General features: G+C 39.9%; 1 protein-coding gene and 1 pseudogene across 1 annotated transcript; both read right to left on the reverse strand.

The window, feature by feature from the left end:
* Positions 1 to 1,116: 1,116 nt before the first annotated feature.
* LOC149303446 (olfactory receptor 14A16-like) lies at positions 1,117 to 2,074 on the reverse strand (annotated as a pseudogene).
* Positions 2,075 to 12,608: 10,534 nt separating this feature from the next.
* Positions 12,609 to 13,571, reverse strand: LOC149303447 (olfactory receptor 14A16-like). Its single transcript, XM_089480714.1, has one exon. The coding sequence runs from the start codon at positions 13,560 to 13,562 to the stop codon at positions 12,609 to 12,611; it is 954 nt and encodes a 317-aa protein (XP_089336840.1). The 5' UTR covers positions 13,563 to 13,571.
* Between the last annotated feature and the right edge of the window lie 1,161 nt (positions 13,572 to 14,732).

A 14,732-nucleotide genomic window follows, 5' to 3' on the forward strand; every position in this document is an offset into this window, starting at 1 on the left:
ACCACTATTCTGAGGAACTGTAAAGAATTTGTATGATAGGACTTCAATCCTATGTTTCTGATTCCATGGGACTTCCAAAATATTGCAAGATACAGGGGGGAAAAACATTATCCACAAGAGTGTTTTATGTGTGCAAAAGCAAGTGTGTTGCATGATCTTTAATACCTATTTCACCATTTTTCTGCATTAAAAAAGAAAGTGTAGTTATTAATTCCAATATATTTTTGAAAATGTTGTTTTCACTCTTCTCCCGCCACAGGGTTGATGATATTGGCATCTCAGGACAATTTTGTATTTCAATAACAGTTGGCAACCGCTGCTGGCACAAATATTCCCTTGCAATGACTGGGCCTCCTGTCATTTGAGGATGTATCCCAGACAACAAAAGATTACAGATTGAGAGGGAAGGACCATGCAAATAAGGATTGACAGGAACTGTTCAGAAGCATTCTTGAAAATTGCCTTCTCTGGGACGGATGTGGAACGGGATGGGTACATCCAGCAGCATCGGCGGTGTTCCTGCATGCTATAAAACAGGTGATAGCCCCATTCTGTTCCCATCCCACCCCCTTTCATTTTGCACCAGGACCATTCCCAAAGGCCTGTGTGATAAGCTCCATATGCTAAGGAAGGGTTACATCACAGCTGATGCAAATGCTAACTGACCAATTAGCTGGACAGGCCCAGGAACTTCAAGAAACTTTCTTCCAGAAGTTATAAAAGGCCTCTGGAGACCATGTGGTCAAAATTGTTTGCTTTGTATGGCCCATATGGCCTTGAGTCTTCTTTTGTCTGCCTGTCCAGCTGTTGGGCCATTTGCCCAGAGGCAGGCCTAAGGGATGCTGGTTGAACTAGCAATGGAGGATGAGCTCCCAACATCTGGATCTATCAAGAATTACAAAGCCCATCTGGGATTGTAAGCAGTTAGAAATGTGTTAGAGTGTTTAGGCCTTTTTGGTTCTTTTAACTGGCTTGCCTAAAATGACTATGCTTTGAAACTTACATTTCTCTTCCTGCAAGACAAGGAGGTCTTGTATAAGTGATATCAACTTTTCCCAAGCTGTTTCTTTGCTTTTTTCCCCAAAAACTACACACAAGAAAGAATATGCTATGCATTTAACGAAGACAAAGACAGAAGGATTTGTCAGAAGATGACTTCAGACTTAAAAGTCTTGACAAGGCAACCTTGATCTCCTTGTTTCTCATACTGTAAATCAAAGGATTCAGCATGGGCGGAAAAACAGCATACATTATAGTCACTATGAAATCCAAACTGGAAGGAGTGCTAGAGCTGGGCTTCAGGTAAGCAAGACATACAGTCAAGGAAAACATAGAGACGACAGTGAGATGGGGTACACAAGTAGAAAAGGCCTTTTTCCTCCCCAGAACAGAAGGTATTTTCAGAACAGCAGTGAAGATTTCCACATAGCTTACAATAATGAAGGTAAAGCAACCAAACCAAACAACAAAAGTAAAGACAGTAGCTCCCATTTCAATTTGATGTAAATCAGAGCAGGCAAGCCTAACTATCTGTGGGATTTCGCAGAAGAATTGATTGACAACATTAGAGCACAAAGGGGTACTAAAGGTGCCACTAGTGTGTAATATGGCATTGAGAAGAGCGGCAAAACCATGCACCAAGAGCCATTTGTTTGCAAGCTCTCCTGTTCATTATCCTTTCATATTGCAATGGATTGCAAATAGCAACATAGCGATCATATGCCATAACAGTAAGGAGGGCAACATCAGATCCTGCAAAGAAAATAAACAAGAGGACTTGAGTCACACATCCAGAATAGGAAATATGTCTATCATTTGTAAAAAAATTAATCAAATATTTTGGGATAATGACTGAAATAGAGCCCAGGTCTTGAATGGCCAGGTTCATCAGGAAAAAGTACAAGGGGGTGTGAAGACGATGGTCAAAAGCTACTGCAGAGAAGATGAGAAGGTTCCCTGATACAGTTGTAAGGTAAAAGATGAGGAATAAGACGAAGTGTAAAATCTGCAGTTCTGGGATTGCTGAGAATTCAAGGAGCAGAAATTCAGAGACAGAAGATTGATTATCCATTTCTCCTAATTAATCAGGTCATCTCTAGAAGAAGAACAGAAGGGAAAAATTAAAATATGAGCCATTGAATTTACCATGCAGGGATTTGAAATCAAAGTGGCAATATTCTTTCAAATACCAAGGTAGAAATTTAATCTTCCAAAAACAATATTAGCTTGTAAATTATTATATCTTTGCTATTTTTTTCCTGAGGAATCTTCCATCACAGCCCCAGTAATAAATAATAATAAATCACTCTCTCTTGATCCCTCCATTACAGATGACTTGTGTCTTAATAATGTTCCCAACTAATTGTACTTTATGGTTGCATTTTTTATCTTAGCATGGATAACTGCAAGTCACTGTGATATTTTAGTTCTGTGGTTCAGTAAAACACAGGATTTCAATAGCAGAAGCCAAGGATATAATCACCAAAAGAAAAATGTTCTTGGCTCAAAAGTGAGATCGAGTTAAAATATTTATTTATTTATTATTTATTATAACAACAACAAGTTTATTGATTAGTCAGCAGACCATATCAAGAAATGCACAATACAAATTGCAAACTACAAAATACAAGTATCAGAATACATACCAAAATAAAACTTGGTCACATCTAAAAACTCATATAAAATTAAGTCAAAAGTCAAAGGTTAAGAGTTAAAATCAATAATAGCTTTACAAAAAGCAGATATAATAAAATAGGGAGCAAAATAGATTGGACTAAAGTAAGACAAACCACCTAAAACAGAGTAGAGGAAATCTAAAACTAAAAAAAACTCATCTACATGACACGAGACCCCATTTTGTATGATAAACTGATCTCTTAAACGAGCAGCCTTTACAACAGTGTGGTGCGGCAGCTAAAAAGGCCAATGCAATTTTAGGCTGCATCAATAAAAGTATAGTGTCTAGATCAAGAAAAGTAATAGTGCCACTGTATTCTGCTTTGGTCAGGCCTCACCTAGAATATTGAGTCCAGTTCTGGGCACTACAATTCAAAAAGGACATTGAGAAACTGGGAGGTGTCCAAAGGAGGGTGACTAAAATGGTGAAGGGTCTGGAAACCATGTCCAATGAGGAACGACTTAGGGAGCTGGGGATGTTTAGCCTGGAGATGAGTAGGCTAAGAGGTGATATGATAGCCCTGTTTAAATATTTTAAGGGATGTCATATTGAGGGGGGAACAAGCTTGTTTTCTGCTGCTTCAGAGAACAGGACCTGGAACAATGGATGCAAGCTACAGCAAAAGACATTCCACCCCAACATTAGGAGGAACTTCCTGACAGTAAGGGCTGTTCGACAGTGGAACACACTCCCTCAGAGTGTAGTGGAGTTTCTCTTCTTGGAAATCTTTAAGCAGAGACTGGATGGCCGTCTGTCGGAGATGCTTTGATTGAGAGTTCCTGCACGGCAGGGCTTGGACTGGATGGCCCTTGTGGTCTCTTCCAACTCTATGATTCTATGAGTCTAATAAATTTTGCAATACATCACACTAGGTGTAAATTCTTTCCAGAAAGGAGATGGGACAATTTAACAGTGGGATCTCAGTTGGTCATGTTAATCAAAAATGGTTGTAAGTAAAGGGATCTCTCCTACTCATATAAACAACTACCAAACATAATATGTGTAATGTCCTCTACAGCTGAAGCACCACAAATACATATTCTTTTGTGGTAAGGTATTTTTTGGAATTGCCCTGTTCTTACCATGGAGTTCATTTGTTCAAATCTGGTTCTAGTCAAAGCTGTTCTCTGGTCCTGTGTTAGGTGTGACCTAAGATATTTTTCAAGACCAAATACCATTTTATTTTTAGATAACCACTTCAGAGATTTACAGCCATCCAACTAGGCTATATCTAATTGTGCATTGATATCCCAGACCCTTTGTTTTATTTATTATATTTGTTTGCATCCCGCTCTTTTCCCAGGACTGAGACTCAGAGCGGCTTCACAGCATTAAAAACAGTACAATTAAAAACATTTTTTTAAAAAAAGTAAATTAAAAAGGAATTAAATTATTACGGTATTAAAACAGATAGTTATTAAAAGAATAAAATATATTTTAAAAAGATAAAACTATGTGTGTGTGTGTGTGTGGGGGGGGAGAGAGAGAGAGAGAGAGAGAGAGAGAGAGAACTGTATCAAATTTTTAAAATGGTCCAATATCCCAGCCTGTCCTTATAGGAATTCCTTAAATGCCTGTTTGAACAGGTAGGTCTTCACCTGCCGGCAGAAAGCCATCAAGGAGAGAGCCATTCTGATCTCCCTGGGCAGGGACTTCCAGAGTCTAGGGGCAGCCACTGAGAAGGCCCTCTCTCGTGTCCCCAGCAACCATGTTTGTGAAGGTGTTGGGATGGAGAGAATGGCTTCTCCAGAGGATCTCAGAGTCCAGGCCGGTTCATACCAGGAGAAACTGTCTGCCGAATAGTGTGGACCTGAGGCATATAGCCATATATGCTTTTATTGTTGTAATTCAACACTCTCAGATTGGGTCTATATATACCAGATAGTTTGTAATATTAACTGCAGTTACCTCTCCTAACTCACAGATCTGAGATCTATGACTTCGACTATCCGTGGAGGGGCTACCTCCACTATTTCTAATGGGGAGTGTGACTGGCAGCACTCAACATTCAAGCCAGTGAGGCTTGAATATGCGCGAGCCTTCATGGGTGCGTGTGTCCAGAATGGATCCCCTGCGAAAATGGAGGGCCAACTGTAGTTCCTTGTGAAGTCCTAGAAAAATGAACTTGTTCTGCTCTTCTCTCAAAAGCAGCTTAGTAAATCTTGCAATTTCTCAGAAAAGCCCATAGCAGCTATCCCATCAAGGTCATCTTCCCATTCATATCTTGTGTTTATGGACCAAAGAACCAGAATGTCCTCCAGTGCAGCATTGAATGGAAGTTTCTGAATTTATAGCTTTAAAGTTATGTTCAGAGCAAATTAAAGGCATTTAAGGGATTTGTTCAACTGCAGTTTAATTTTAATTTTCAATCCCTTCTCTCTCTCTCTCTCTCTCTCTCTCTCTCTCTCTCTCTCTCATACACACACACACACACACACACACACACACTCATAAACATACACACATATATACAGTAATTTTTTCTCTGCATTTTCTTACTATTGGATTGTGGTGGCCTAGGGACAAGCAGTCCTAGAAGGGTGATATTACATGTCTAGCTCTTTGTGGGGGTGGGTTTGTTCATTTGTTTGTTGTGAAGTTTGCTTTGGTGTCTGTTATCTGCAAAAAATAGTGAAATGGAAAGACCTGCTAGAGTGCTTGTGGATTTAAATTATTGCTTTGGCAAGACTTTCTCAGGGTGGCAAAATATCAAAAATTCAGCCTGATTTATTCAATGAGACAGAGAAAAATTCAAGGAAAGGAAGAACATCTTTGCGGATAAAATCTCTCGGATAAGGGCTGATCTCGACGCCAGTCTTTGTGCAGATCCTATAGGAGAGGTGTCCGAAGCGTCCGTGGTCCCTGTTATACTGGATCACTTTGAGTTTGTTAGTACCGATGAAGTGGACGAGATCCTCCGAAGTGTTAGGAGGACGACTTGCTCTCTAGATCCCTGTCCCTCATGGTTGGCAGCTCAGGGGGGAGATGTGGTGCGACTAATGTTGCATCACATAATCAATACATCTCTAAGTGAGGGCCAGTTTCCATCTAAATTAAAATTAGCAGTGGTTAAACCCCTGCTAAAGAAGCCCTCCTTAGACCCCCTGATCCATAATAACTATCGGCCCATCTCGCTGCTACCTTTCTTAGGGAAGGTGATCGAGAGAGCAGTCGCCTTCCAGCTTCAGTCGATCTTGGATGACACCGATTTTCTGGATCCATTTCAAACTGGCTTCCGGGCGGGCTATGGAGTTGAGACTGCCATGGTCGCCTTAGTTGATGATCTCCGTCTGGGCATGGACAGGGGGAGCGTGTCCCTGTTAGTGCTCTTGGACATTTCAGCGGCCTTCGATACCATTGACCATGGTATCCTTCTGGGACGCCTGAGGGAGTTGGGAATTGGGGGCACTGCTCTGCAGTGGTTCCGTTCCTACCTCTCGGGCAGATCCCAGATGGTGGAGCTGGGGGACTGTCGCTCCGATAGGAGGGCCCTGACATCTGGTGTCCCTCAGGGAGCGATTTTGTCCCCTATGCTTTTTAACATTTACATGAAGCCGCTGGGAGAGATCATCCGGAGACATGGGGCGCGGTGTTATCAGTACGCTGATGACACCCAGATAATTTTCTCTATGTCCCCGACTGATGCAGTAACTAAGGCTGGCATCTCTCCTCTAGATGCCTGCTTGACGTCAGTAATGGACTGGATGAGGGAGAACAAACTCAGTGTGAATCCAGGGAAAACGGAAGCACTGGTGATAGGCTCCCCGGTCTCGGGTAGCGAGATCTGTCACCCGGTCCTGAACGGGGTCACGCTCCCCCTGAAGGACTCGGTGCGCAGCTTGGGTGTACTCCTTGATTCGTCGCTCCAGCTGACTTCTCAGGTGGATGCGACGGTCAGGAGTGCTTGTTACCAGCTTCGGCTGATACGCCAGCTGCGTCCCTACCTGGACCGTAAGGACCTTGAATCTGTCGTACATGCTTTGGTAACCTCTCGATTGGATTTCTGCAATGCGCTCTACATGGGGCAACCCTTGTACCAAACTCGGAAGCTGCAATTAGTGCAGAATATGGCAGCCAGATTGGTCGCTGGTAGCTCCAGGTCGGACCACATAACACCTATCTTAAAAGATCTTCACTGGCTGCCTATTCGCTTCCGGGCTCAATACAAGGTGTTGGTTTTGACCTATAAAGCCCTAAATGGCTTGGGCCCAGGGTACTTGGAGGACCGCCTCTCCCCACATAATCCACCCCGCACACTCAGAACATCTGGGACTAAATTGTTGGAGGTCCCTAGATCCAACCTTATTCGGACCTCGCAGAGAGCCTTTACTATTGCTGCCCCTGTACTATGGAATAAGCTCCCTGCAGAGCTTCGCTCCGCCACCTCATTAGATGTTTTCAAAAAACAGCTGAAAACATATTTATTCCGGCTGGCCTTCCCACCTTAATTTGCTTGTCTGTTTTTTCCTGCCCCTTTTTTCTTTTCTGACCCTGGACCGTTGAATGTTTTTGCATTTTTCTTCTGCCCCTGATATATGTATTTCTTATTTTTCGCTTCCTGTTCCTGTTTTTGTAATTAATGCTTCTGTAACTAATTGTTTTTAACTGCTGATTGAATTTTTAACTTGCATTGTAATGTTTTTATAACTTTGTAAGCCGCCCTGATCATTTTTTGGAAGGGCGGGGTAGAAATAAAATTTATTATTATTATTATTTATTAACATGTTTGAGTAATGAATGTTATTGTCAGACTATCACTGCACTGTATGCCATTCTCTTATATTAATACCTATCCTTCATTTTAGCTAATGAGCCCTTCATATGGAAACAAATAGTATCTATGTGAAGAACAGTTCAGCAAAGATTATTCCTCCAACATGATCTAATAATAATAATAATAATAATAATAATAATAATAATAATAATAATTTTAAATTTATATTTCCTGCCTCTACCTATGGATCAAGGAGGGATTAAATCAATAAAATAGTAAAATACAAATATAAAAATACATATAATAAAACACTATAATTTTAATTTAAAACATCATCTGAAAAATCCAAAAACATATCTTTATAACCAGAGTAGAGCGTTTTATCTTAAGATCTCCTATAAAGTTCTGTTGGGTAAACCCGCCAGAAGAGGTCCGTCTTAAGAGCCTTATATACCTCCACTTACCTTAATCCATTGGTCCAATTGTAAATATGCCATTCTAAATAACAATAGGCATGATTCTAAAAAGACATAGGTTCTTTCAAGCAATTTAAATTGCAAGTAACTTTCAGGAGAAAAACATGGAAAAATATATGATCAACAATCAAGGCAAGTAAAAGGAAAACTGCGGGTCTTTTAAAGTAAGGTTCAAAACACACTGCAGAAATAATCCAGTTGCAGACCACTTTAACTGCTCTGGCTCAAAGCTAGGAAATCCTGGGAATTATGGTTTTGTGACACATTTAGCTTCTCTGTCAGAGAGTTTGGGTGCCACAATAAACTAAAATTCCCAGGATTCCCTAGCACTGAGACAGGTCAGTTAAAATCGCTTCAAATTGGATTATTTCTGAGTTTAAATTCTATTCATTTAATAACTTACCAGATTTATCATAAATATTTCTTTTAGATCATGAAGACTTCAAATCAATGCTATTCTCCATTGTGTTAGATGATGATGACAATTTATGCAAAGGGACTTCTTTCACACTGCCAAAACAATGGAAATCTATGTGTACTGAAGATATGAATCTTGGCACCACAGAATATAGGTGTTGTATATTCCTTGAGACATGGCCTCAAGAGCCCAACACAAGGCAGAAGAAGATCATTCCTAGGGGAAAAGAGTATTTTCTAGTCTGGAAACTTCTGATTTAATTTGTAGTTGATCCAAGTGTGAAGAAAGAAAATGAACAGACTTAAGTTTAAGGATAAATGACCCAGAATACTCAGCAATGCAGCATTGAAATGATATTTAAATTTGTGTTCAGTTTAATTTAGATTTAAAGCATTGAATGGGTTTGTTAAACTGCAGTTGGTTCATATTTTTTAGTCTCATTCACTCACTATCACAAAAACACACAGTTACACACAAACACACCCACAAAAACACATTATCATAAATGTTTTTCATGATTTTTCAGTATATTTTCTACTAATGGATTGTGGTGGCATGAGGCAGTGCAATCGTTTGCTTGTCTAGATACACCCCAGCAAAAGTTCTGTACTCGTAGGGGCTGTACAAGCAACCCAAAGGGGCAACATGCAGCCACTCCTTTAGTGGCCAGATCGAGGCTGCGGCCACTGCATTCCCACAGCCCTGACTGAACTCCTGAGGGTGCAAAAAGGAGTCACAAAATGCGCCTCCCTTTTGCGCCCTCTAAAGGGCATCAGAGCAACGGTGGCACGGCTTTGTGATGCCCTTTTGGTACTGAATCATGGAGATGCAGCGCCAGGGTCACCCTGTGATGATGCGCACTGTCTAGAGGGGTGCACAACATGATGGGGTGAGGGGGCAGAGTCACAGCATCCAGTGTGAGGATGCGCCACCATGACTCCGGCTACAGGGCAATACTTTTGTGCCAATCTGTACTGCGCCTAAGTCCTCCACAATTTAAGTTTCTTAAAGAACTGAGTGAAAAAGCAGATCTACTTTACCTAAGTCTCACTGTGCAAACTACTGAAAATATGAATTCACTTCAAATTCTTTACATCATGTTTTCATGCATTCCAAAAGTACACTTCAAAAAACACTATCCCACTCCCAAAAGACACTGCCCCATGACAAAAGGCACAAGGCAATCTTTTTGTCCTATTTTACAGTGCACAGGACAAAATGGAATATTCTAAATCAGATGTGTGTGTGTGTGTGTGTGTGTGTGTGTGTGTGTGTTCAAGTTTGTTGACATTATTCAGGCTTTGTTGATGGAAATATCCTAGAGGTGTGATATTGTAAGTCCACCTCATTATAGCAATGTTTTATGTTTCTTTATGGTTGGAGTTTAGCTTTTATTTGGTTTTGGTTTTCTACAGAAATCAGTGAAACTGAAAAACTGAAATGAACTGCAAGAGTGAGTGAGGATTTAAAAATATTATTTTGGCAAGTCTTTCAGTGAAAGAAAGAATATGATTGATAAATGGAAGTAAATGTCAGACTATCACTTCCATATATGGTTCTCTTATATCAATATTTGTTCTTCGTTTTAGCTAATGAGCCCTTCATATTGCAACAATAGCCTCCTTGAATCCTATTTTTATAGAAAGGCAATATATAAACCCCATAAATAATTTTTAAAAAGCAAATTAAACCAAGGTGAGGAAGAGCTTGCTTCTCTTAGTGTTCTTGATACAGCTCCACATACCTTAGGCTGCCATGCCAAATGTAAATAGATCATTCCAAATAACCATGGGCATAATTCTAAAAGGCTTTTGCCACATTATCACACTATACTTTTATAGCACTGTTATTCCACTATAACTGCTCTGGCTCACAGAGCAAGTTAGGTATCTGGTTTCAGTGGTTCTGGCCTTGATTTTTCCCATTGAAGACATTGGATCAGTTGTTTTGAACTCTTGTGGTCACCTCTCATGATACACAGTAAAGCCTTGGCAGTCTGCACAATTTAATGCCTGGTTTTTGTTTTGTTTTAGGGAGACTGTAAGGAACCTAACTATAGATGGGATGCTAGAGGCGGGTTTGAGGTAACCAAAGTAAGCAGTGGATAAAAATGTGAAGAGGACAATGAAATAGGGAAAGTACATTAAGAAGTCTATTTCCTTTCTTGAACAGAAAGGATTTTCATAACACCAGCCGATTCTACCTGTATTTAAGCTAAAGAATTTGGGGTGGGATGGGATGGAGAACTTGCTCTCTACTAAGCGTGGCAATACCCAGTTCAGTTATATTTTGGTACATTATAGATTTCCCCAACATGTCAGATCATAGAATCAGAGGGGAGAAATAAATAGTGATGTTCAAAACCTTCATTTGGTGGAGAGGAAATGGATTCTAATTAGCCTACAGTGTATTTTATCCCTAAATCCATGGCATTTTACCCTAAAATACAAAAGGGAGATATGAAATAGATCTTGATCAAGACTGCATATCATATAAACACATGTCCTGGTTAGCCAACATGGTTCCCTTTCATAAATGTAATCCAGACTATCTGGAAGATTTTGTTTCCCTACACAAACCATTCTGAATTTTAAGATCTTTGAGAGAGTGCTTTCTCTTCGTTCCACCTTTGTTCTCCTCTTTCCCTGAATGAAAAGCAAACCAACACAAATTCCTCCAAGTTTGTCCTGGATCCAAAATGGATGCAGTTCTTATGGCAGTTAGGTTTTCACCTGCAGTACATGGCAAAACAACCACAAACCTGAGTATATGCTTCAGGAACCATAAATCTGCTATTCTAATGAGGATGCTAGAGCAACCAGTGCAAGGCATTTCAGCTGGAAATCTGCCTTTCTGATTTGTCCCTGTTTGGCAATGAGTTGTCATCTCTTTCTGACATTTTGGACAAAAGGGAAATATTTATTTATTTATTTATTTATTTATTATAGACTAAAAACTCTAATAGCACATGGCATCAACGTCAGGGATAATGCTGTCATCCACTAAGTATAGTGATACCATAATTTTCTAACTGAAGAAGGTAGAAGCTGAAATGTTTGTTAATGGCTTCATTTTTACTTTATACTTAAATCAGTTGAGATTCAGGCCAGACTTCACCAGAACTCATACTTCTGTTAATGGGAAACTCTAACAGGGGGAAAAATTGAAGAGAATAATCATAGAATCATAGAATCAAGGAGTTGGAAAAAACCAAAAGGGCCAACCAGTCCAACCCCCTGCCATGCAGGAAATCTCAATCAAAGCATCTCCGACAGATGGCCATCCAGCCTCTGTTTAAAGACCTCTAAGAAAGGGGACTCCACTACACTCTGAGTGAGTTTGTTCCACTGTCGAACTGCCCTTACTGTCAGGAAGTTCCTCCTAATGTTCAGGTGGAATCTCTTTTCCTGTAGCTTCCATCCATTGCTCCGGGTCCTAGTCTCTGGAGCAGCAGAAAACAAGCTTGCTCCTTCCTCAGTATGAAATTCCTTCAAGAATTCCTACAGAGGGCTATCATATCACCTCTTAGCCTTCTCTTTTCCAGGCTAAACATCCCCAACTCCCTAAGTCATTCCTCATAGGGCATGGTTTCCAGACCTTTCACCATTTTAGTCGCCCTCCTTTGGATACGCTCCAGTTTCTCAATATCCTTTTTAAATTGTGGTGCACAGAACTGGACACAATATTCCCAGTGGGGCCTGACCAGAGCAGAATAGAGTGGCACTATTACTTCCCTTGATCTAGACATTATACCTCTATTGATGCAGCCTAAAATCACATTGGCCTTGTTAGCTGCTGCATCGCACTGTTGACTCATGTTCAATTTGCAGTCTACCAGGACTCCCAAATACCTTTCACATGCAATCTCATTCAGCCAGGAGTCACCCATCCTATATCTGTTCATTTTGTATTTCTGCCCTAAGTGCAGTACCTTGCATTTCTCCATGTTGAGATTTATTTTGTTAGCTTTGGCCCAGCTTTCTAGTCTGTTCAAGTAATTTTGAATTTTGATCCTGTCCTCTGGAATATTAGCTACAAGCAGTTTAGAATTGAAAGAGATTCAGGGAGGAAACTGAATAAAGACTAATTTGTAGCAAGTGAAGTTCTGTAAATAGCAGAAGGGATCTTCATGTCTTGTGCCCCCATAAGCAAATCTTGCACCCTCCTTTAGGAGTCCTGCCACACAGTTTCAGAATCACAGACCAAAATATATCATTGTATGAAAAACGGGAGGGGGAATCGGGCTGAGTTCAACTTCTTCCCAGCTGTTCCTCTTGTTTTTGTTTTTCAAAAACTACAGGCAAGAAGGACTATGCCATACATTTAAGGAAAACCAATAGAGAATGATTTGTTAGATGATGACTTCAGACTTAAAAGTCTTGATAGGGCAACCTTGATCTCCTTGTTTCTCATACTGTAAATCAAAGGATTCAGCATGGCTGGAAAAACAGAATACAATATAGTAACTACCAAATCCAAAGTGGAAGGAGTGCTAGAGGTGGGCTTCAGGAAAGCAAGACATGCAGTCACCGAAAACATAGAGACAACAGTGAGATGGGGTACACAAGTAGAAAAGGCCTTTTTCCTCCCCAGAACAGAAGGCATTTTCAGAACAGCAGTGAAGATTTCCACGTAGCTTACAATAATAAAGGTAAAACAGCCAAACCAAATGACAATACTAAATACTGTAACTCCCATTTCAATTTGATATAAGTCAGAACAGGCAAGCTTAACTATCTGTGGGATTTCGCAGAAGAATTGATTGACAACATTAGAGCACAATGGCGTTCCAAAAGTGCCACCAGTGTGTAATATTGCATTGAGAAGAGCGGCAAACCATGCACCAAGAGCCATTTGTTTGCAGGCTCCCCTGTTCATTACCCTTTCATATTGCAATGGATTGCAAATAGCAACATAGCGATCATATGCCATAACAGTTAGGAGGGCAAGATCAGCTCCTGAGAAGAAAATAAACAAGAGGACTTGAGTCACACATCCAGAGTAGGAAATATGTCTATCATTTGTGAAGAAATTGATCATATATTTGGGAATAATGACTGAAACACAGCCCAGGTCTTGAATGGCCAGGTTCATCAGGAAAAAGTACAAGGGGGTGTGAAGACGGTGGTCAAAAGCTACTGCAGAGAAGATGAGAAGGTTCCCTGATACAGTTGTAAGGTAAAAGATGAGGAATAAGATGAAGTGTAAAATCTGCAGTTCCCGGATTGCTGAGAATTCAAGGAGCAGAAATTCAGAGACAGAAGATTGATTTTCCATTTGCTCCCAACGAACCATGTTATCTCTAGGAGAAGAACAGAAGGGAAAAATGAAAATATGAGCCATCGAATTTACCATGCAGGGGTTTGAAATCAAAATTTCAATGTTCTTTCAAATACCAAGGGAGGATTTGCAATAACAGTATTACTTTCAACTTCCAAAAACCATATTACCTTGCAAATTATTATACCTTTGCTATTGTTCCTGAGGAATATTCCATTGCATCCCTAGTAATAGATAAGAATAAAAAATCACTATCCCTTGATCCCTCCTTTACAGATGACTTGTGTCTTAATAATATTCCCAACTACTTGTACTTTATGGCTGCATGGTTTATCCTAGCATTGATAACTGCAAGTGGCTTTACAGTGATATTTTAATTCTATGGTTCAGTAAAACACAGGATTTCAGTTTCAGAAGCCAGGGATATAATTGCTTAAAGCAAAAATGTTGTTGGCCAAAAAGTGAAATATGCCTTTATTGTTGTACTTTATCAGTCTCAGATTGGGTCTATATACACAGTCGGCCCTTCTTATATACCGTATGGATTTTTTTATACACAGATTCAAGCATCCACAGTTTGAAAATGTCCAAAAAATAGTATAAATTTCAAATATCAAACTTGATTTCCCATTTTTTTAATAAGGGACACCATTTTGCTATATCATTATATTTAATGGGACATGAGCATCCACAGATTTTGTTATCCACAGGGGATCTTGGAACCAAACCCCAGCATATAATAAGGGTCCACTGTACTAGAAGGCTTGTAATAACAACTCATTCTTTATGAAGCCCCAGAAAAAAAGAACTTGTTCTGTTCTTCTCTCAAATGCAGCTTAGTAAATCTTGACATTTCTAAAAAACATCCCATAGCAGCCATCCCATCAACATCATCTTTCCATTTTTATATTGCATTTATGGACCAAAGAACCAGAATGTCCACTAGTGCAGCATTGAATTGACGTTTCTGAATGTATAGCTTTAAAGTTATGTTCAGATCAATTTTAATTAAAGGCTTTTAAGGGATTTGTTCAGCTGCAGTTTATTTTTAATTTTCCATCCCCTCCCCTCACAAACACACACACACACAAACACAGACATAAATACACACACACACACACACACACACACATATATATATATATATATTCCAGTCTGAGACCACTT

The sequence above is a fragment of the Sceloporus occidentalis genome, unplaced genomic scaffold, assembly GCF_023333645.1.
Source record: "Sceloporus occidentalis isolate IW3139 unplaced genomic scaffold, rSceOcc1.0.p SCAF_14, whole genome shotgun sequence".
NCBI classification, from domain to species: domain Eukaryota; kingdom Metazoa; phylum Chordata; class Lepidosauria; order Squamata; family Phrynosomatidae; genus Sceloporus; species Sceloporus occidentalis.